This window comes from Chelonia mydas, chromosome 5 (genome assembly GCF_015237465.2).
Source record: "Chelonia mydas isolate rCheMyd1 chromosome 5, rCheMyd1.pri.v2, whole genome shotgun sequence".
Taxonomy (NCBI): Eukaryota; Metazoa; Chordata; order Testudines; family Cheloniidae; genus Chelonia; species Chelonia mydas.
Window position 1 is genome coordinate 40,787,348 of NC_051245.2, and position 24,149 is coordinate 40,811,496.

At 40.1% G+C, this 24,149-nt stretch overlaps 1 protein-coding gene across 4 annotated transcripts in view; it reads right to left on the reverse strand.

The window, feature by feature from the left end:
- The window catches only part of ADAMTS6 (ADAM metallopeptidase with thrombospondin type 1 motif 6), a 319,882-nt gene that overhangs the window by 254,951 nt on the left and 40,782 nt on the right, over positions 1 to 24,149 (reverse strand). For all 4 annotated transcript variants that reach the window (XM_007058991.4, XM_043546883.1, XM_037902909.2 and 1 more), the window contains 3 exons: positions 18,095 to 18,312; positions 17,414 to 17,497; positions 16,742 to 16,887 (listed from right to left, as the gene is read on the reverse strand). In XM_007058991.4, coding sequence (XP_007059053.2) covers positions 16,742 to 16,887; positions 17,414 to 17,497; positions 18,095 to 18,312 — 448 coding nt within the window. The remainder of the gene's footprint in view (positions 1 to 16,741; positions 16,888 to 17,413; positions 17,498 to 18,094; positions 18,313 to 24,149) is intronic.

Below are 24,149 nucleotides of genomic sequence, written 5' to 3' on the forward strand. Positions count from 1 at the left end.
TTGGCATCAGATCTTGAGATCTCACGAAAGAATAGTGCTGGGTGACAGTGTCGACTGATCCCCATGTAGCTCCGGCCGGAGGTTGTCGTGGTCGCAGGTGGCCTGAGTTGGCGTCAGGAGCTCCCTACCTGAGTTATGCGTGATCCCCGCTTGGTTGGGCGACCCTGGTTTCCCTGGATCCTTGGTTTACGGGTCTTCTGCTCCAACACCTCGTTAGTCAGGTAACCTTTCATTAAGGAGAGGGCCTCAGCAAGGGTCGCAGGCTGGTGCCGCTGCACCCATTCCTTCTCTCCACTGGGAACGATCTGGGTAAACTGCTCCAGCGCAGCCATCTCTGCCACTTGCACCCTGGTCAGCTTCTCTGGTTCCAGCCATCGCGAGCAGTAATCCTGGATTTGCTGGGCTACTGCCTTAGGCCTGGCCCCAAGCGGGTACCATTCATGGCTGAATAATTTGCAGTGTGTCTCAGAACTGATGCTGGTCTGGTCCAGGATGGCCGCCTTCACTTTGCTGTATTCCAACGCCTCATAGGGGGTCTAGATTTCGGTAGGCCATCTGGGCTGGTCAAATACAGAGCCAAGAGGGTAGCCCAGTGTTCTGGAGGCCACGGGGCAGCAGTGGTGACTTGTTCAAATGTCACGAGGGTCCAGGTCCACCACTTGTTCCCAAGCCCAGCTTAGGGTTGGGTCCTCCCTTTGTTCCTTCAGGAAGTCCCCATTTATGTCCAGCCACCCCATCCGTCCTCCTCTGGGATCCCTTTCATGGGGTGGCTTCAAACTTGCATCTTGGGCTGGTCAGAGGGATTTTGGTGGCCCAGGAGCACCCTTTTGGTGGCTCCATTCTCCTTATGTCTGTGGGGCACTTGTTCCACTCTTCCAAGACCAGATGAAGCAATTGCCAGTCATGTCCCAAGATACAGGGTAGGTCAGCTTCAGGGCTAGTCTGACTCAACATAGTTCCTCATGCCAGGTGGCCTCCCTGGTACCCTGGTGGTTAGGTACAGCCATACATCCCCATGGATGCATTGTAGGTGACTATTTGTTTCTGCTGGATCTGGGAATTCTACCAGGCTGGCTTGGACAAGTGTTTGGCTACATCCCCAGCTGACCAGGGCCATTACTGGGGTTCCGTTCACCTGCATGGGGATTAGGAGTTTATCGGGGATCCTCTTCTGGGCCCAGAGACCTGCCACCCACACCTGGCCAAGTTCAGCTTTGCAGCTATTTAAACAGTGGTTGCAAGAATATATTTTTATACTGAGAAAAGTGATTTTTACCCTCTCTTCCTATTCAATAATAACTGAAATGTCTCTCAAATCTTCCCAAAACATAAGTTTCTTTAAACATTTAAAAACCTTAGGCTGGCAGTTCTCCCCCTGGCCCGGGCTCGCACCAGGTGTTTTGCCACCCAAGGTGGAAAACATTTTCGGCATCCCCAACCAAATAAACCAAAACAAACAGCCACACAATGTTGCCCTCCCGTCCCCCTTAATTTGGTACCCATGGAAGTTGGCACCTAACCAATCACCCTGATCGCCCAACTCTAAATCCTGGCTCATATCACAAGGGTATGACATTTCTGTTTTCTTGGGACCAGCAAATAGGCATGTAGGGCACAGGACTAGCACTCTCCTCTCTTCTTATATTATACAGCACCAATGAATTTATAGGTTATAGATTATATATTTTTGACATTATAAAATATAAACTCTCATTTATTGACCTCCTTTGTAAAGCACTTTGAGATTGATTGATGAAAAGTGCTGTATAAGAGTTACCAAGAATTTCTCATGTCTAGTTTGCAGTACATGGTGTTTCTAAAAATAGCTCCTGAAAGTAGTTTATAATTTGAAACATATACAATAGGGATATCCTTTTAACTATTTCTAATAATATCTTTTTACACATTTATAGGGTAAGAGATTCTGGTACATGGTGTAAAGAAAAGGAAAAAACCTAATATTTTATGTTTGCAGTGTTGTTGTAGCCATGTTAGTGCCAGGATATAACTTTTCTAGTCACAAAAAATCATGGTCTTAATAAAGACACTGGGTTTATGGCTGATTACAACAATCTGTAACCCACTAAGCCCCCTTTTTTGACTTTAGGGGTGTTAAAAGGCCATTTCACTTTGAATGGTCCCTTAAAATATGTGCTAACTACTTATGCTAAACAATCTGTTCCATCTTTCCCAGACCTGAAGAAGAGCTCTGTGTAGCTAGAAAGCTTCTCTCTTTCACCGATAAAAGATAGGTTTCAGAGTAGCAGCCGTGTTAGTCTATATCCGCAAAAAGAACAGGAGTACTTGTGGCACCTTAAAGACTAACAAATTTATTTGAGCATAAGTTTTCGTGGGCTAAAACCCACTTCATCGGATGCATGTGTCATTACACAAAGTAAAACTATTCCCCTCCCCCCACTGTTCCTCACACATTCTTGTCAACTGCTGGAAATGGCCCATCTTGATTACCACTACAAAAGATTTTTTTTTTCTCTCTCTCTCTTTCTCTCCTGCTGGTAATAGCTCACTTTAACTGATCACTCTTGTTATAGTGTGTATGGTAACACCCATTGTTTCATGTTCTCTGTGTATATAAAATCTTCCTACTGTATTTTCTACTGCATGCATCCAATGAAGTGGGTTTTAGCCCAAGAAAGTTTATGCTCAAATAAATTTGTTAGTTTCTAAGGTGCCACAAGTACACCTGTTCTTTTTGCCAATAAAATATATTATCTCATCTACCTTGTCTTGCTACTGTTATTTTAGATCATTAAAAGAACTTAAAAGTGAAAAATTCTGATACTTTCAGTGAGATCACCAACACAACTAGGCAAAAAATGGATTCTTCAGTTCTTTCACAATTTTGAAAAGTTAAAAAAAATGGGAGCATGTAGCAAGCTTCAGTTCTTTGAAGTCCGTATACACAGCAACAAAGCATTCAGTCTTTTTCTTTCCAGTGCTGGACTACAGCATCCCTGGTTCAAATGAATAAAGAAATGGAACTCTTTGTACATTTAAAGACACTATGTTGGATTAATAACCAATAACAAATCAAGAGTTAAACTATCTGCTCCAAGATATTTTTTTTTAACTTTTCAAAATTGTGAAAGAACTGAAGAATCCATTATTTGCCTAGGTCTGTTGGTGATCTCATGGAAACTTGCCTATTGAGCAACAAGATCTAAACATGATGAGATACCACTCCAAAGTAACAGAGAATTCCCTAGCATCCTATAAGCTAAAATTAACACCAGAAAGATAAGATACAAATGCAGGTGAATAAAATTATAAAGGTTAATAATCACCAAATTTACCACTGATGTCATTCCCATTGGGCAGGCTGTCATAATCCCATGACCCAACAATGACCAGTTTATAGGGCACCAAAAGAAAGGAAGAAAAATAAAGAGGATGGTAAAAGGAGAGAGAATATAACATAGTGGAAAGAGCAGCGTCACACAGATCATGCCTGTTGTTGAATGGACTACAACTAACTATATACATAATTCTTTGCAGTGGGCCAGACTCTTCCACCTTTATTCACTCTGAAAGGCACTAATTTAAGCAGAGTACAGGATTTGACCAAAATATGTTTAGTGTCTCCTTATAACTTTAGAAACAATTTCTATTAATGAATGTAACTATAAACTCTGTAAAAACACTTGCAGAGCTAACTGCTAAAAACGTATTTGTTCCTACATTTCTATTGCACTCATAACCTTCTTTAACATGTTTACTTCACACACACGAGAATGTGCTGTATATGCTTTTCTAAAGCTCAGAATGTCAGTTCAGAAAAGTATGTATGTGCTCCAGCTTTATCATTTTAATTTGAGTATATGTTACATGTAAACAAATGTGAGTGTTTTCCACACTAACATTTACTATCTCAGAATACTAACATTACATCTCAATGTTAAGCAAAGAAAAAAAAATTGTGTAAGTATCAGAGGCTGCCAGCTTAGTTTCTTATCAAAATTCTTTTGTTTAAACATGTTTTGACATGAGTTTAAACAGAAGCACATTATCTTATCTACTGTAAAACAGATCTTTAACAATTATCATTGAATAAACATTAGTACCAATTAACAGACTGCACAACCATCTTCATTTTAAAATAATGATGCACAATTATGAAACTGATAACACTTAAGTATAGAAATTTTTGCTTTTTTTTTAATAAAGAATTATATCTTTATCATTCAGTTCCTTTAAAGACAGAATAACCTTCCAAGCTGTATTCCATATTATAGCGTAATGGTGAAACTAAGCAGCCACAATTCCAGTCATGAGCTGGGAGGTAGTTTTCTACTTAAGACAACTCAATATCCTCTGCTCCTGCTTACTCGCACCTGCTCTCTGACTAGAAAATATCCAGACATTTCCTGTTAAGGGTCACCTCTTTGGTCTGAACTAACTCTGACCACAACTCATAAAGCAAGCCCAAACGCTCATCTGTAAGCAGTGCTAATCACACTGGAAACTATTTAGAACACATGGAAAACAGTTTCACAATTAATTCAGAAGTGATCTATCTTCACTTAAACGGCCTTTAATCAAGAACAGCAGTAAGTACAATGTAACGATAGATGTAAATCAATTAAAAAGAAAACACCAGTCCTAATTTAAAAATGTTCAAGGCACATTGTGTATATTTATTTATTTATTTATTTAAGGGCACATATTTAACATATATATTTATTTTTTTCAAGGCTCGCATACACATACGTACACACACAACATATTTAATTTCATTATCTTCTCTTGTAAAGTTATGTTAAAATATTTTAAGAATTGGCTAAGTACCCTGGACCAAATCTTGCTCACCTTCAGTGGGGCTATTTTTATGAGTAAAGTGAATATAATATGACCCCAAACTGAATCCTGACCCCCTTAAATTCAATCAGAGTTTTGCCATTGACCTCAAAGCATGAATGACCATTATCTATGTTAAGATAGGTCTCTCAACTAGCACAAACTTCAGACTGCTGAACTAAAGTTAAATGGGCTAGCGGTTAATCACTAGAATTAATTTGCAATTAATATACAATCTTTTAAGTAAAAACATATGCTTTAAATGTGTTCTTATACACAAGCAATCTCATAAAATCTGGTCACAAAGTTGCAGTAAATTGTTCATGCTGATGTCGAAAAAGTGAAGAAAAATGAAAATGCAGTATATAGTTATGTGTGGTGAGAGGCAGAATTTATGCAAGAGATTGCAGTCACTTACCAAATTCATTTTTGGTGAAAATCCAAGGATTAAATTGGCCTAATATGTTTTTCTGGATTATTAAGAAGGAGAAGCAGAGCTATTCACTAGCAGATGCATTATTCTGCCAGTCACTGTAACTCATGAAAATAAAATTAGTACTTTGCCTCTAAGTATGGGGAAGAGAAAGAAAAAAAAAAGAAAAAATGTTAGGATTTTGATTTAGAGTATCAAAAAAAAATTATTTTAAACAAGTCTATGTTCTTTAAAAAAGAAGACAAAAATACGACATTTCGGACTGCTAGAAAGTGATTGCTTAGATATCTGGCCAAGTATTAACTGAATGTTCTAACAGATATCCCGAACTATTACATCCAAACACATTTCCTGGAAAAACTATCATTTGAATAGTTTTATGACCCTTTGTGAGACTCAGAGTCAGAAGGTAAATGCCTGATTAAAAAAAAGTGCAGCACACAAAAGAGTTTTTCATTGATTTTTTTTTTCTTCTGTAGTAAGCTCAGTGTGTAACAGGAACAAGTTTTATTTCTAACCTAAACCAGGCTTTAATACCATTGCTATTCACAGAATAATTAGTTTCTACTGCTGTCTTATGAATTCATCCCAATGTACTTTCATAGAATCATAGAATCATAGACTATCAGGGTTGGAAGGGACCTCAGGAGGTCATCTAGTCCAACCCCCTGCTCAAAGCAGGACCAATCCCCAATTAAATCATCCCAGCCAGGGCTTTGTCAAGCCTGACCTTAAAAACTTCTAAGGAAGGAGATTCCACCACCTCCCTAGGTAACGCATTCCAGTGTTTCACCACCCTTCTAGTGAAAAAGTTTTTCCTAATATCCAACCTAAACCTCCCCCACTGCAACTTGAGACCATTACTCCTTGTCCTGTCATCTTCTACCATTGAGAATAGTCTAGAACCATCCTCTTTGGAACCACTTCTCAGGTAGTTGAAAGCAGCTATCAAATCCCCCCTCATTCTTCTCTTCTGAAGACTAAACAATCCCAGTTCCCTCAGCCTCTCCTCATAAGTCATGTGTTCCAGTCCCCTAATCATTTTTGTTGCCCTTCGCTGGACTCTCTCCAATTTTTCCACATCCTTCTTGTAATGTGGGGCCCAAAACTGGACACAGTACTCCAGATGAGGCCTCACCAATGTCGAATAGAGGGGAACGATCACGTCCCTCAATCTGTTGGCTATGCCCCTACTTATACATCCCAAAATGCCATTGGCCTTCTTGGTAACAAGGGCACACCGTTGACTCATATCCAGCTTCTCGTCCACTGTCACCCCTAGGTCCTTTTCCGCAGAACTGCTGCCTAGCCATTCGGTCCCTAGTCTGTAACGGTGCATTGGATTCTTCCGTCCTAAGTGAAGGACCCTGCACTTGTCCTTGTTGAACATCATCAGATTTCTTTTGGCCCAATCCTCCAATTTGTCTAGGTCCCTCTGTATCCTAACCCTACCTGCCACCGTATCTACCACTCCTCCTAGTTTAGTATCATCCGCAAATTTGCTGAGAGTGCAATCCACACCATCCTCCAGATCATTTATGAAGATATTGAACAAAACCGGCCCCGGACCGACTCTTGGGGCACTCCACTTGATACCGGCTGCCATTTTAATCATTTTAATCATTCAGTTGTCCCATTCTGACACAGCCTTAAACTGAGGACAATGTGGGAGCTGCATCACCCCGATGGGTCACTGTTAGACATTCTCAAGCTCCCCAGCACGCAAGAAGAGCATGCCTTCTGCTACACCCCATCTAAAGGTGCATCTTATTTTTCTGGCTGTACCAGTCCTCCTCAATGAGTCAGTGCAGTGGGGAAAGAGGAGGCCTTGCTTTCTCTCCAGCCCTATTGCAGTACAGAGCAATCTGAGGAAGTGAGGAGAGAAGTCCTTGCTCCCATAAGTCCAAGGAATACATTTGTGCCTAGTCTTTAGCAGGGTGTACAAGAATGGGAAAAGCTACCTTACCTTCTACCCAACAACATACCTACAAAACGGTGAGGCAGTCTTGCTTTGAGTGATTAATTTGGAGCTGAATCCTGCAAAAAATTATTCATGTGAGTCGTTTTACTCAATGAGTAGTCCCATTGAGTTTAGTGTGTTTGTTTATATGAGTTAAGATAAAGTGTTTTCAGGATTAGGTTCAAAGTTTCCATTTTAAATTGAGATGAAAGTATATATTTGTTTAGTCATATGGTGCATCTCCAGTGTTAAATGAAACCTTAAAATTTTCCTTCAGTTAAAAACACAAAAGTCTGGACTTTATTTTGTGATAGGGGTCACTTTTCTGGATTTGGTATTAAATAAAACTTATTGTGGCCATCTGGAACGGATTAGGCAGTCTGTGGGTATACCTTCCCCCACCTCTCTATCCCTGTCACTGCGCACACACAAATTTTATAAACTAAATCTGAAGACACCTGCTAACCAACTGAAAATCACAGCTCAGCTAACTGCATCACAAATGAAAAATAACTCCCTTTTTAGTGATTAGAAAACATTCCACTCACATAATGCTCTTGTTAATTAGCTGCAAATCACCTGCTGGTTGACATTTGCCATGTAGTAAGCAGTTTTTCAGAATCACATTCTAACTTCTTTATTGTTCCATGTTCCCTTAATTCCCAGAGTCTGTTTTATTCCTTTCAGCTACAAAAATCTATGTGTAAGAAATGTTAAGGGTCCAATTTACACCTGAAGAAGCCCGGAAGTTCAGAGGTAAGGGTGAAAACCTGGGCTGTATTTCAGGGCTTTAGCTCACAAATGTGTACAAAAGAATAAACAGACAAATAAAATTAAATAAATTACAATAATGGAAATTAAGGCCAAAGTGCTGATTGAATTTCCCGTCTTGATTCTTAATTTATCTGCTAAACTCTAAGTTCTACAATCTAATTACATATTTAGTCATAATTCACAACCATACTGGTTTCTTTGGGTTAAAACTGATTAAAACATAGCAACATTATAAAATGTGTAATTCTCTGGCTCAATTCAGCAGTTGGTGTAAATACCTTGTCTGACTAGGTACAGCCTTTTAAATGTTTGGACAGATATAACCAGCAACACACATGCAATAAAGAGTTTGGTTCTCAATAAAGTAAATAACTGAGAAATCTAAAATTAAGCAATGCAAAATGCCAAAAGCAATTGGTCCACAATATATATATATGAATACTTTTTTGCAGGATTCAGCCCCAAATTAATCACTCAAAGCAAGACTGCCTCACCGTTTTGTAGGTATGTTGTTGGGTAGAAGGTAAGGTAGCTTTTCCCATTCTTGTACACCCTGCTAAAGACTAGGCACAAATGTATTCCTTGGACTTATGGGAGCAAGGACTTCTCTCCTCACTTTCTCAGATTGCTCTGTACTGCAATAGGGCTGGAGAGAAAGCAAGGCCTCCTCTTTCCCCACTGCACCGACTCACTGAGGAGGACTGGTACAGCCAGAAAAATAAGATGTAAGATATATATAAAATTTCAGCCAAAACAGTTCAGCCATTTCTGAAAACAAGGCTATGGAAAAATACATTTTTCAATATTAAAAAAAAATCTGGTGACCATTTGTTTGGCCACTTCCGGGAGCGGCGTGGGGCTATGGCAGATAGGCAGGCAGCCTGCCTAAGCCCTGCTGCATCGCAGGCCAGGAGCCACCTGTGGTAAGCGCCTCCCAGCCGGAGCCTACACTCACACCCCCTCCTGCATCCCAACCCCCTGCCCCAGTCAAAATCCCCTCCTGCACCCAAACTCCCTCCCAGACCCTGCAGTCCTCACCTTCTCCTGCACCCCAACACTCTGCCCCAGCCTGGAGCCCCCTCCTGCACCCAAACTCCCTCCCAGAAAGAAACTAATATAACAGCTGTTCTAAGGTAAGAAGTAGGCTATTTTGAATTAACTATATTCTACATGTTTTAAGACTCAAATGTAATCACAGAATGGCTTTATGTTAATTAAAAGGCAAGTTTAGTATAGTGTTAATAGCCTTGATGCCATAATTGCGATCATTTTGTTTTAAATTAGGAAAAAGACTTGTATATAGGGGCCCGACAAATCTAATAGCCCCGGGCCCACAGGAGAATTATTCTGGCCCTGGTCCTTCCCTGAAACCTGGTAAATCCCAAGATATCTATGAGAGGCCAGCACCATCTTCACAGAGGCTCTGGGCTTCCACACCAGCTCTGGCTCCCAGCAGTGACACCTGCTTGGCTCCATTGGAGCTGTGCTACCAGAGACTTCCACTGACTATAGATGACCTGGGACTTCCACTAGGTGGGTTCTGTAGAAAAGATAATACAGATTTATGCTGTATTATCTTTTCCAGTGAATCTCCATGGGGCCAGGGTGTGTGGAAAAGACAAAGTGTATCCTTTCCAGGTCACCCAATCCTCCCTCAGCCTGCCCAGTCTCCACTTCCTCCCCCCAGCATGGACCCCTGACCAATGGATGACTCTCTGCAGGAGCCAGGGTGGAGGGAATGGAGCCAGTGAGGTGACTGACCCCTCCCTTCTGCATAAGAGGAAAAGATCTGTGTTTGCAGGGTGCCTTCTGTGGCCTGAATAATCCTCTCTAGGATCCACCAGACTTGTGGCCAGTCCCCTTAGGCATTTTCACAGGAGACCAAACCCAGCCCTCCCATTACCCCAAGGGATGATGTCAAGGGATCTCTGCAAGGAGATCCTTGAAGAGATTTTCTCCTCCAGTCATCCCTTGCACAGGTTTTACATTAGGAGAGCAAGCCGGTCCTGTCCATGAATTTTTTTAAAAGTCTTAAACGGAAAGCAAATACTTGATCCAAACTTAATAAATGTATCTGCAGTAGCTTTCCTTTTCATTAATGTACTTCCTTAATCCCTCAGATTATCCTAGTTAATAATGAAATTCACAAGAGGAAAAAACAACTTAAGTTTTTTCTGAAGTTTATATTACAATAATTACTATAATAGATTTAAGTATTTCAATTCCATGCATTTCCTGATCTCACATATATGGAAGAAGTGTAATGGTTTAAAGAGTTTACAGAAAAGAGAGCCAAGGAATGGATGCATAAGATGAGCAGTGTCTCCTCGGCAGGAGGATTCCTCTTCTGAGGATTCCTCCCTGAGAGACCATAGCAGAGCCCTTGTCGCTTCCACCGCTGGCTGTGATGCGGAACCAGGGAGAGATGCCAGGGAGTCGGGGATCAGTGAGGTGGCTCCAGCGACCGGTGTCGCAAAGCTGGCAACCAGAGCCGCAAAGCTAGAGAGCAGCTCATGAAGCTGGAGATTGGTGCTGAGTTGGTGACCATTACAGCGGGCCTATGGGGGGTTTCCCTCTGGAAGGAGCTGCCTTCAATGACTCCAAGGTCAGTGGGTAGTCTCGGGGAGTGGGCAGAACTAGGGGAGCCATCAGGTCCGTTGCCGCCTGAAAAGCCTCAGGTGTCGAAGGGGCTCTCAAGCATAGGGTGCCCCGACAACTCCGAGGAGAAAGTGATGGGTCCCAGACTCGGCTTGGCACCCTGGGTGGAGGCTTTGGGGAGGACAAGTGGCCCGGTACAGGTCTCACCTCATCAGTCACTCCCCTCTTATCCTTTTTTGGCACAGGGGAGTGCCCTCTTTCGGCACACTGTTTCTTGTGCCACTTCCTTGGCACCGGAGATGGTGATCGGTGCCAAGAAGGTCCCAGTATTGGGGGAGCCCTCCGCATCAAGGCCGAAGTGCTGGGAGCCAAATTGGAGTGGGACGGCTCCGAGGCAGGTCTAAGTGCGCTTCTATTAACAGGGCCTTCAGAGAAATGTCCCTGCATGGCCTGAAGCTCCTGAAGATCTTGCACTTGTCTTTCATGTGAGCTTCCCCGAGGCACTGTAAGCAGCTCGCATGCGAGTCGTTCACTGGCATGGGCTTATGGCAGGTGGCACACGGTCTGAAACCCGGGGACTTGGGCACACCCCATCCCTTGGACGACATCCCGTGATAGGGACTGTTATTCAGTTTAACTAATTAACTAACAACTAAACTCCTACACAAGAACAACTAAATCCAAAAAATCACTGGGAGAACTTGCAAGCACAAGAGAGAAAGTTGTTTCAGCAACCATCACGGGCAGTAAGAAGGAACTGAGAGCACACAGGGCTGGCAGAGCCCCTTATACTGGCACATGAGCATGGAGCTCCAGGGAACACTAAGGCCAGCCCTATAGAAAATCTCTTGGGGGAAGAATCTCCAGCAACTGTGCAAATGGGCACACCCATACCTAACATGGACTTGACATGAGCAAGCACTCTAAGAAGAACCCTCTGAGCAAAGGGGAAGCAGAGAAAGAATTGTGCCCGTAAGACCTAACAATGACTCCTGGGACGACTTCTGGAAAAATACAGTTTGAACACCATCTCTTGGTGCCTAAAAGCCAAATCCAGCCCTAAATATATTAAAAATGAAAGGCCTGTGGTCAGCTCTGCACAAGTATGCATGAAAACTAAAGAAGCTTTTTGCCTCTCTTTTGTGCCTCTATGCAGAGGTTAAGAAAAATTAGCGTCTTTTAGTTCAGGAGCACAAAGACTAGGAGTCTAACACTGATGCCATAACCCTTTCCTCTCCCTTGAAAAGACCAGCAAAGATGTCTCCACACTGGGGGAACATATCCTGCACTCTTTTAAAGGACTTCACTGCTATGCTCTCATAGGGAGTTTTGCAGCATCATGCCTCGAGGAACTCCGATTGGGCCACTGCACCTCTGCATTAACCCCTACCACAAGCTATGCCAAATCTCTGCAGATTCAAAGAAATTAACTTCTGCCTACCTAACTTTCCCCTGGATACAATACTTCCTACTGTGCATTCTAAAATGTTACATAGTGTTGCTGTGTACTGGAAAACAGCTGCCAAGTGACTCGCTAAAGCGGGTCTGTCATTAAGTGGGTGAAGTGATTCTTTTACATATACAATAAAACATGAACATATTTCTATGCATTTTCACTATTTGAAAGGATGTGAAAAATCCAGAGAAACATATGTATAGCAATGCTATTGCCTTTCCTGTGGATACTGGCAGTACTGGGGATGCATGTTGCAGAGCATATTTGTTGGTGACAAAAGGAGAAACACAGCATATTGCCGAGATATATACTTCCTAAATAATGAGGACAGTAGTAGCTGGCAACAGTACAGAAGTGTCTAGTTAAGAAAAGTGCTCAGGGCCTCTTCAGTGTCTCCAGCCCAAAAAAGTATGTGCAACCACTTGAAAATGCACAAAATATACCATATATGGCATTTTCTAGTTTTCCTGCAGTTTGTCTAAACTATAGATTATAAAAATACTTGGATTACTCAGTATAAAACACTATGGGCCTGATTCTTTACTCACATATGTAGTGTTTACTCTCACACAAGGGGTCCACTCAATTCAGTAGGATTATTGTAGTATAAATATATAGAGAGTTGAAGGATTAAGCTATATATATAATCATTATTTATAGGGATTCCAATCACTTTAATATTACAAACTTTCCAAATTTTCTAGGCATGATAAGGTACTAATTGCAGGGGCCACATCTGTGTCAATCTCATTGCAGCACTTTATTGAAGAAGTAACAGTACAGTTTGTTAATGGGAAAAGAGAAACTGCCTCTAACTCAATAATAAGAACAAACTCTTCTTAAATCCTTTATGGCTGTAGTAAGTTATTCTCTTATTTAAAGCACTTTGTTTTTTGCAAACCACATTAGATTTGTATTCAATTCTAAAAGATAAAATAAAGTCCTGAGATGGAATACTATCAGTGGAATGTGAAATTTCATGCTCTCACTCTTTTAAAGAAACACTATCCCTTTAAGTGAATGAAGTTCCAAATGTTTTTCTGTTTAAAACATTTACATTGTAGGGGCCAAATTCTGCCCTTTGGAGATACACATGCGCATCTCAATTTCCCCCTAGAACTCTCTTCTCCATAGGTTGTTGGACATGTGTTTTACTTGGTCTGCTGCCATACCAGGGAATAAAATTAATGGCTGTGGATCTTCCCTCCCAGCAGGAGGAGATTCATTCCCTGCACATTTTATTCAATCAGTCATATATGTTATTTGAAAAAACAGCTGTTCAGTACCTGGGTATAACAAACTAATGGTCTCAGGCTACGAGTCCACACCTTATAGAAATGAATGGGCATGATTAAAGATCCTTTTGTTTTGGGGGGAGAGAGAGAGAAAGAGAGAGAGTATAACTTTTATTTTGTTTATTCCCCTCACACTGTGAGCAGTGATGGAAGCAGACCATGCAAGGGAGCAAGAGGACACTTCATGCCCCCATACTTTTCTGCACAGGTGACTAGGTCAAGCAACACTCTTGCACCTACTTTATGCTGCTATAGAATTAATCATGGAGCGGGGTGAGGGGGCACAATGGGAGGCTAAAAAGTTGCCAGGAGGGTAAAGGATGGATAGTTTCAAAATCTCTCTTTTTTTTTTTTTTTTTTTCTTTTTTGGCTTTCAGGCTCATCAGAGGAAGAGATTTTTGAAACAGGGGAGGAAGTAGGGCCAAAAGCCCAACTCAGGCTGAAAGTATTAACTCAATCTGCCATAGCAAAAATAATTTGTAGTATAGCATATTGGGTATTTTAGCCTCTAAAGTTTCATATTTGGAAGAGAAACTATGTAGAACATGGTTCTTAGAGCCTCAGATGTGAGGTAGCAGCTGGGTCACAGGCAGACAAGAAGCTACCAGGAAGAGGATGCCATACATCTACAAAGATATGGGATCCAACTCTTAGGAGGGAAAGAAACTGGATGGGTCTTTATGCTTTTTTGTTTTGCATAGAGATTCACAAAGCCTAGGCCCAGTTCCACAGAGTTGACCCTACCAAGCTGGAGATCATATTGCTAAAGTAAGATGATACCATCTGTGACACCAACAATGTTGTATTCAAATGTAATGACTGTAGTTTGTCCTCAAAGGCACACACACTGCTCCTGTGCACATTCAGAGATAAAAGATGGACCTATACAAGTTTCCACACTATTTTTAATGTTGTTTTAACAATAAAAAGAAAATTGCTAAGACTCCATTGGGGTTTGCTAAAGTCAGAGTTACTTTATGGGAAGGAGGAGATAGATTACCCAACAATACTACAGTATTAATCAACAGTAGACTTTATATAGAAAGCTGTCAACTCAGTATACTAACATTATTAATATTTCTGCTTAAAGAATTCACTGCAACAATTACAGGATCAAATATTAGGATTTGGTATAGTCTCATACTAAAAATGACTAAGTGAACCATCCAATAAGGGACTGTGATAGAGAAAACAGTCTTCATTTGTTTAACATTTTAGTTCAGCCACAGACTTATCCTGTGCACAAAACCAACACAAACAACATAACTTCAGAGTTTTCAAGTAAAGAGATAAAAGCAAGGAAATGCTGAATAATGGGCACAATTCCTTTAACAAATATTCCCATTGTGTTTAAGTGAAATATGTCATGTACGTTCAGCCACTATTCTGAGACTCTGCAATAAGTGTACAGTATTAGCTACCTACACTTAGCTACCATGACGTTTATTTGAAAGAAAATAAACTGCTGAGCTATTTCAAAAAGAAAAAAAAATCTTCAAACAGGGCTTCACGCCTTGTATCCTCAGAGTCTCCACAACAGTGTTGAGCGAGTACAGATTTTGCTGCCAGGAAATACTCTTGCTGATCAGCATTCCTTTCTGGCTATAGCATAAACACTGGCATCACTGATAGAAGCATGCCACGTTCCCAACACTGCCTACAGTAAGCAGACCATACAAATCTCTTTTATCAATCTTTTTTTAATTGCTGTGAGAGAGGAAAAGGGAGGAGAGAATGCCTTACAGTCTCCTCCTTTTCTATACAAGTGTGGTGCCATGCTCCAGGTGGGGGCTGATGTAACTGGGGACTTAAGACTGATGTTTCAGCCTTAGCACTGTTTACTAAAATAAATCAGCCTAAGTCAGGGATTTCAGGGTGAGCAAGGTCAAGTTCTTAATGTTATTTAGTGTAGATTTTGGGTGAGAATTTCATTTTTATAGTTTTATTAGATAGTTATAATCATTAAATGAAAAGAAGCACTCCCTCATGAAAGTATATAAAAACATTAGCTTTGAGACTATTTGTTTATACAACAGATAGAGACATACATATGTGTATATAAATGGGACTACTCACATGTATAAAATTAAGCCTGCATATTAAGCATGTCTTTGCAGAATCAGTGCCTTAAAATGGAACATTACTGGGTTCTAAATTTGTACTTTATTTAAGGACGTTTTCAAAGTGATTTTTACCCATTAGACCAAAGCAGTTCTTTCAAAGATATTGGAATGTATTGTATCAATCTAGCTACTACATGTGCTCATTAATTGAATGTATTAAAACTAATTTATGAAATATTGATGAAAAACACATTTTGCACTCAAAATGGTTACATACAAGAATCCAGAACCTCTAGCATATTCTTTCATTGCTGCGCTACTGCAATTCAAAAACAGATCTAAAGCATTTTTTCAAAAATATCATAGCTTTTATGCTCAAATTCCAACCAGGAGTGAATTTTTGTCTTACACTTGAAGGCATTATTCTACACTGATTCCATACCTAAAACCTCCATTAAAGTTTGACATGTGGAGTGCGTATACAATATGCCCCTGAAAAGGGTATTTATAATAGAAACATTAACAATCCTTAGCTATATAGATCAATGCTAGCATCACTGTTTTAATATTTACAAAAAAAGAAAACTGTCCCTAAGAAACAGGTGCACGTGAAATGCTATTTTAATACAATCTATTTGTAGAGTACAATATTTGTTTACCTGTAACTACACAGAGAAAACAGAGTATTTAAAAGGATTGAAAGATTACAAAGTAAGCAGTGTTGAACCTGCTCATAGAAATGGTAATATGTACAGCAAGACACCTTTATACATAAGTTGCGTTGGTATGAACACTAAAAATTTCACTGTCTTTTTTCTTAAATTAAGTTAGATAGCAACAAATACACAGCCAGATTCTCAGCTGGTGTAAATCTGCATAGCTCCATTGACTTCAGTGAAGTGACACTGATTTACACCAAGGAACTGGCAATAATGTTTTACACTGAAAACATTATACAGTAGTAACAAAACAATTTTTTTCTCCTGCTTTTTGATCTTTTTCCCAGAATTTTTAGAATTTTTATTCAACTATAAAAGTTTTAAACGATCAAGCAAATTCATCATATCTACTCCAAGATCTTTTATGGGCACAGTTATGAGAAGCACAGTTATTGAAGTTATTGAAATTGTAAGTACTGTAAGTTCTTAGACATTTTCTTTCCAATTTTTTAAAATCTATGTTTTAATGGTCTGATATATTCTCAAAGACAAGCACCATATTATCTTTTTACCCTCTCAAGATTACCTACCCCTTAAATTACTTTAAATATAGGTTTTATACATAAGTAAATACAAGAAAACCATAGAAAGAAGATAAAATAAATATAAGACCTGCAATAAACCATACCTAGTAATAAGAACCGCATTATCGTGGTGGGCAATCCCATTTTCTGGAATGGTGTTTCCATCGCTTTGGTGGGAGAGAATGGATTTCTGCCACTTACAGAAGCTATCGAGGGACTTGTCTGCATGGTGGTTTATCTCCAAGTTTGGCTGCAATACAACATGCATACCAGAAATGTTCCAAACAAATTACTAAGGTCAGTTGTTAAGCCTTTTGAAGACTAAAATGGGACTATAATTAGAAGCAGTGGTTTCTAGGAATAATCTCTTCTTGCCAATTTTTATCTCTAAAATCTGACCCAGAGTTCAGTTAGTGTATTACTGAACAGGCATTCTTTCACTTCCAGCTTTAATAATGATTATGTCAATATAAAAATTTTAGATTATAAAAATATAGACATAGAAATAAAATTGTAATTGCAAGTCTCTACCACTGAAATCTCCACAAGTAAGTTGAAGATATCTGTTACATTAGGTAAATATTAAGGTGATAAATGAGGCATATTCCTTGAAATTATTTCAATCTTCCTTAAAAATAGCGAAAGATTACAGATGAGGCTTTATACTCAAATATAGCCTTTCTAAACAATAATTAGGTGGATTCTATAATGGTACACAGTGAAGTATGCTGTAGTTTATTGGTCTGAAGTTTAATGTAATTGCAGCTCAGTCTTACCTGATCTTCAGTGAGAACAATTAAACGAGTCACTATAATATTCACAACGTTTCCTAGACTGGAATCACGATAAAGTTTGGCAACCTGACCTCCAGAAAAGAAGAAAAGACACAAAGTCAGACAAGAAACACCATTCATTTGACGTATGCTTTAAAATTGGTCTGTTTTCTCTTATTAAATATAATTTAATAATTTGAACACTTCTTACAGGCATCTAAAGAACTACTTCTAAGTCAACCTTAATCTATTCAGTAAGATAAATCAATATTCCCTACACCTTTTTCACTGCAAACACTTTATAGAATAAACTTGTTTCACAGCTGAATAACTCATGACAAGAGATGTTCAGAGTGATAGTCTAAACAAAAGAACCAACCAAAAGTGTAATCACTATAACTGGTAATTAGAGGGTCAGTTTATTTCAAATGAAACCCAAAGGCATTGAAACATAATTTAACAGTGATCATAATATCCTCCCTGACTGAGAAAAGACAATAGTATTGCACATCTCATTGCATGTCTCATTTATCTTCTAATACTAACATTTTACTATATATCACTTTTTGCAGGCTGATACATATTTTAAAGAGTTGTTTATTTCAAATTAGAAAACCATATTGCATAATTGCCCATCCTATAAAAAGTGTTAATTATGTTAATATATAGAGGGGTCAAACTTACAATATTCATTACACTCAAAATGTAATGCTCAATGTCTTTGCGACCATGGTATCCCACCATCATTTTGTCTGCTACTACCAGCGTCTCCACAAAGCGTTCAATGCTTACTGATCTCTTCTGTCGACCACGACTACTTAGAGTGTTATTAATTGGAAGTGAAGTTGGAAAAGCAGATGTATCATTCATCCACCAAGGTTTACTACTTCTTGTGAGGTCTTCTAGGAATCAAAATAATTAACCACTTCAGATGGGTCACTAGTTAAACATGTTCAAATACAGCTGTTTTATGTTGACATTATTATCTTAAAGCTTCTAAAATAACAAGAGTTTCTTGAGGGCAAGAAGAAATTAAATCTTTTCTTTAAATATATAGTATATTTTACACTTCCATTAGCAAATATTTTTGCAGCTTGAAAAAGAGCTAGATTTAATACAAAGATATTTTTTTTTAAAAAATACAGCAAGTTCTCTTGCCTTCATACATTGTATCATATAGCTGCCTCTAACAATATCAGATTGTTCTCTTAAAAGGCCTGATCCTGCAAAACTCTTATTTATATTCCCAGATACAAATTACATTATAACGTGGAATTAAGGATTAATACATTTCAGTATTTAAATGGTAAGAACACTACAGGGATCTTGTAATTATCCCAAAAATAAGCACTACAAGCCTAGGAAATTCAGAGTTAAGGCTTAAAGTTAAAAGAAATCCAAACATATTAAGGCATGGTAATACACAGTTAAGGCATTCAAAAACCCTTAATTTTGCCCTGTAATGACATCATGCAATAACTGTACAATTATGCTTAGTGCATAATAGTGTTTGTTCTGCCAGATTAAACAGATGTTTTAAAACATATTAAATAGTTTTCATTCAAGTGGGAGTTAAAAATGGTCTGACTACACATCTTAAAGGACCTATTTTTTTAATTAATTTTAACAATAAAATAAACTAAGGGCTAGATCCACAAAGGGATTCAGGTGACTAACTGGCATGCTGGGTGCCTCAGCCCAAAATTTAGATCCTCAAAACACCAGCTCAGCTGCCACATAACCCTGCAGACACCCAAGTTTCCGCTAGTAAAGTCCCCAAGGTACCTAAATTTCTGCTGCCTGGCAGACGCATAGCCACCTAAATCCTAATGCCCAGGCACCTAGTTCATGCCCAAACCCCAGTGGGACCTTCAAGCTAGGCACTGCCCCACCTAACTCACCTGTGTGGCCCAATCTGTAAGTATGGTCAGAGCACAGCCACTGAATCAGACCTTGTACAAAACAGAGGGAGGAGGCGTCAGCAGTACCCCCACCAATTGTAGCCCAGTGGTTACAGCGCTCATCTAAGATACAAGAGAATCACGTTCAAATCCCTTTTCTGGCTGCAATGGCACAGGAATTTGAACTCTAGTCTCCTTCTCCCATCTGAATGCCCTACTTACTGGCCTATGTGGTACTCTGGAGTGGGTTTTTTTCAGTCTCTCACACTGAAGCTGTTCCATTCTGTATAAATAATCAAATAGTCATTGAAACAGGGACTTGCATTTGGATCTCCCAAATTCCAAGTGGGCACCCAAACTCCTGGGCTATTGAGTCATTTTCTCTCTCTTTCTCTCAATGAATATTTAAGTCATCCTCAACTACGGAACAGTGACTGGCATGTCACATCCATAATGAACAGTCCTTATTTTAAAAAGTAGCCCTGTGGGCTTGGGCTCAATTTAATAAAGTAAGCATATGCTTAACTTTAAGCACATGCTTGAGTCTATCCTTCAGCAATGCACTTAAGCACGGGCTTAATTTAAGCACATGCTTATGTCCCATTTACGTCAATGAAATTTAAGTATATATTTAAACTTAAGCATGCGCTTAAGTTCTCTGCTGGGTATGGATGGACATAAGCATGTGGTTAAAGCTATATCTGAGCTTAAGAGCTTTGCTGAATTGGGGGCTTAAAAGGACAGCTCATTGGGTCTATTTTTGCATGTATCTACTGAAATTACTTAATTTGTGATGGTGCCTATAGTGTCAATGGGAGTCTGTAATTGCTTCAACTATACACCCCATTTTCAATGGTTAATGACTCAGCTATGAAGAAAATGTGTACGAGGTCAAAACAAGGCCTCATTGTTGCAGTAAATTTCTCATTTATTAAATGTTTACAGTTCATAGAATATATACCTTTACCAGAGCCATTTCTTTAAAAGACCCATATCAAATTGTAGAGACATTGAAAAATGAAAATAAACTTGGTTACTCCAAATCATTGGGTTTAATGATATCATTGTGACAAGCCTTAGGCAAGGTTATATGCATTTGTTAAAAAAATCAGCATCGGGTATTAAAGACTGCTGAAGTTCCTATAACCAAAAAAAAGGCATTTTCCTGTATTTTAATCACTATTCAAGGAAATTAAAGTTTGCTTTAATTGATCAAACATTTTACTCTTACTGAAGCAGTGATTTAGGAATGTCTGGAATCTTGTCTGATAAATTTTGTAATAAGATGGGGAGGGGGAAAACCTTTGTTTGGCCATATTGAAGTTGCATAAGTCAGCAGTTTGAGGATTTTTGGTGCTCCTATAATACAAAAATTATTTTATAAACATGAAATGTAGACTAGGAATTTTTTTCTCTTTCATAAAAAAAATATAAGTAATTTGAAAATCATCTAGTGTGCACTTGTAGAAACCTTTTAAAGAGTAAATGACAAACAACAACATTTCGCACTCAAAGGTATAGCTTTCATACCAAGGTTCCAAAGTACTTATATATATATTGTAACAGAGCTTCCTCTCTCCCTCGGTGGGTCCCATGCTTCCATTTAGCAATGGGCTGAGGTATTCTTTTCCCTCAGGATTTTCCCCCAGGATTTTCCCCACACCCCTGGGTTTACTGTCCACACCCTGCCGGAGCAGGATTCCTCCCAGCCTCCATGAAGGGTAGGGTTGCCAACTGTCTAATGGCACTGTGATGTTGCACTCCACGTTTTATGAAACTATGCTTATGAATGTGAATATAATGTAACTGGAATATGCTTTATGCAAAAGGTCTCTTGTAAGGTATCATAACAAAGGTTATAACCTACTGAATATATTCCTCCTATTTGTATGTATGTATCATTCTTGTATCTGAAGCTAGAAATATGAAGTATAACACTGAGGTCCTATTGCAACTATGCAAAGTGTGGGCCATTAATGGTGGCTTAGAATCTTGATGGCTTCCATTGACTAGGACAATTGGTTGTGAATGGGTTTATTTACCTGAAAGCCTTCCTGTGTATGTGTGGGCCAGCCCATGGGTAATGAAGAATGAGGTCTCACAGGACATGTGACTATGTCACATGATATTGGAATCCATCTTAAAATTTGGTACTTTTCCATTTAGAAGGGAGGGTGGGGACCCAGAGAGACAAAAGATTCCCACCTTGTGCCAAAGCTATAAAAGGGGACTCTATAAAAGGGGGAACAGAACAAAGAGGGCTGCCAGTCATGAGAACACCCCTGCTTTTCACCTAAGACATCTGCTTGAACTAACAAAGTCTGTACCAGAGGAAAGGATTGGGCCCAGACTAGGAAGGAATCTAGTCTGTGAAAGAAGCCTATTGGAACATCTCTGAGGGTGAGATTTTACCTGTAGTCAGTTTCTTAATGTATTAGGCTTAGACTTGCGTGTTTTCTTTTATTTTGCTTGGTGACTTACATTGTTCTGTCTGTTATTACTTGAAACCACTTAAATCCTACTTTTTATACTTAATAAAATCACTTTTGTTTATTAATGAACCCAGAGCAAGTGATTAATACCTGAGGGAGCAAACAGCTGTGCATATCTCTCTATCAGTGTTATAGAGGGTGGACAATTTATGAGTTTACCCTGTATAAGCTTTATACAGGGTAAAACAGATTTATTTGGGGTTTGGATCCCATTGGGAGCTGGATGTCTGGGTGCTAGAGACAGGTAACCTGCAGAGCTGTTTTCACTTAAAGCCTGCAGCTTTGGGGGCATGGCCCAGACCCTGGGTCTGTGTTGCAGCAGGCTAGCATGTCTGGCTCAACAAGGCAGGGTTCTGGAAGTCCCAAGCTGGCAAGGAAAACAGGCTCAGAGGTAACTTCAGCACGTCAGGTGGCAGTCCCAAGGGCGTCTTTGTGACTGAACCCGTCACAGGCACAAACCCAAACACCCTTGCACCACCCCCTTCTCCAAGGCCCCGCCCCTGTTCACCCAGCCCCCGTCCCTCCATCGCTCACTCTCCCCCAGCCTCATTCACTTTCACTGGGCTGGAGCAGGGGGCTGAGGTGTGGGACAGGGTGTGGGCTCTGGACTGGGGCTGAGGGGTTTGGAGCATAGGAGGTGGCTGAGTCTGGGGCAGGGGGCTGAGGTGCAGAAGGGGCTGTGGGAGGTGTTGCAGGGTCTGGGAGGGAGTTTGGGTGCAAGAGGGGACTCTAGGCTGAGCCTGGGGCAGGGGATTGAGGTACAGGAGGTTGTGCAGGCTCTGGGAGGGAGTTTTGGTGTGGGAGGAGGCTTCGGGCTGAGCCTGGGGCAGGGGGTTTGAGTGCAGGAGGGGGTGCGGCCTCTGGGAGGGAGTTTGGGTGTGGGGTGCAGGCTCTGGGCTGGGATTTGGGGGGGCAGGAAAGGGTGAGGGGGGCAGCGCTTACCTCAGGTGGCTCCTGAAAGCGACGGGCATATCCCTCTAGCAGCGGCTTCTAGGCAGGAGGGCCAGGGATCTCCATGTGTTGCCCCTGCCCACAGGCACCACCCCCGCAGCTCCCATTGGCTGTGGTTCCTGGCCAGTGAGAGCTGTGGAGCCAGCATTCAGGGCACAGGCAGTGCGCAGAGCCCCCATGGCCGCCCCTATGCCTAGGAGCCAGAGGGACATGGTGGCCGCTTCCCCAGAGCCATGCAGAGCTGGGCAGAAAGCCTGCCTGCCCCACAACAACTGGACTTTTAATAGCCCACTCAGCACTGCTGACCAGAGCCGCCAGGGTACCTTTTCGACCAGGTGTTCCAGTCGAAAATCAGACACCTGACAACTCTACTTGACACTTGTACGCTTCCCTCACAACGACTGACTCATTACAAACAAGAGAACTGCATCATGCCAATTAGCTGGAGAAGAAGATCGACGATTGGCTAAGTAAATCTTGATGACACAAAAGCACTAATGAAGAGTAATATGAGTTATTGACCTGGCCCTGTCTATTAATCTATAATAATTAATTCCAACCTGATGTAACTTATGCATAAAACTAATGACTTTTGACTCTATGTAAAGTTAGAAGAATCTGTATTATTCTGTTATTAATATCATTTGGGACACAAAAAGGTCTGACAAGTACTAAATTTCTAAAAGAACAAAATTAATTTTAACTCAAACACATTAACAAATTTTATTGTAAATTCTTAGCATTTCAGTGCACAAAGAGTACATGCTGTCAGTTTGGGAAGATACTCTGCATTCTTCATACACAATGTAGATGTTGAATACCTGATTACGTGCAAAACTTGACTAAACCTAATTGGTGGATTGATGATCTCCACAGCATCTCCATAACAAAGGGCCAGATCTTGTTCAGATTGAAATTGATGCGAGTTTTACTGTTGATTTCAGTGACAGCAGGAGCAGGCCCAAAAATCACAACAGTTCCATGTTACTGAATGGTATATTAGATTAATTCTTATAGAATGATGCAGCAGAGTATAAGCATTCATTAGCAAGTGTTGCTATTAAATTGAATAACGCATGGGAAAGCATAAAGATTCTTTAAAAAAATAATGTTCCATAGATACCACTTTTTCCCTAACTTTGACAAATACTTTAATAATGCTTATATCATTTTAAATGTGCAAGATAAGGACATATTAATGTGGGTTCCCCCTTTCCCTTCATTTTAGGCTAGACTATGCATATACAATCTGTTCTGGGTATGGGGAAGCACAGAGTTGTGCCATCCCCGGATTATATACTTGTCAATTTTCAAGTTTCAAACTTCAATTGTTTTTACAATCAGTGGATTCAATTCAAAAGATTTGTTTTTGCAATGAGAAAAGTGTACTCTTTT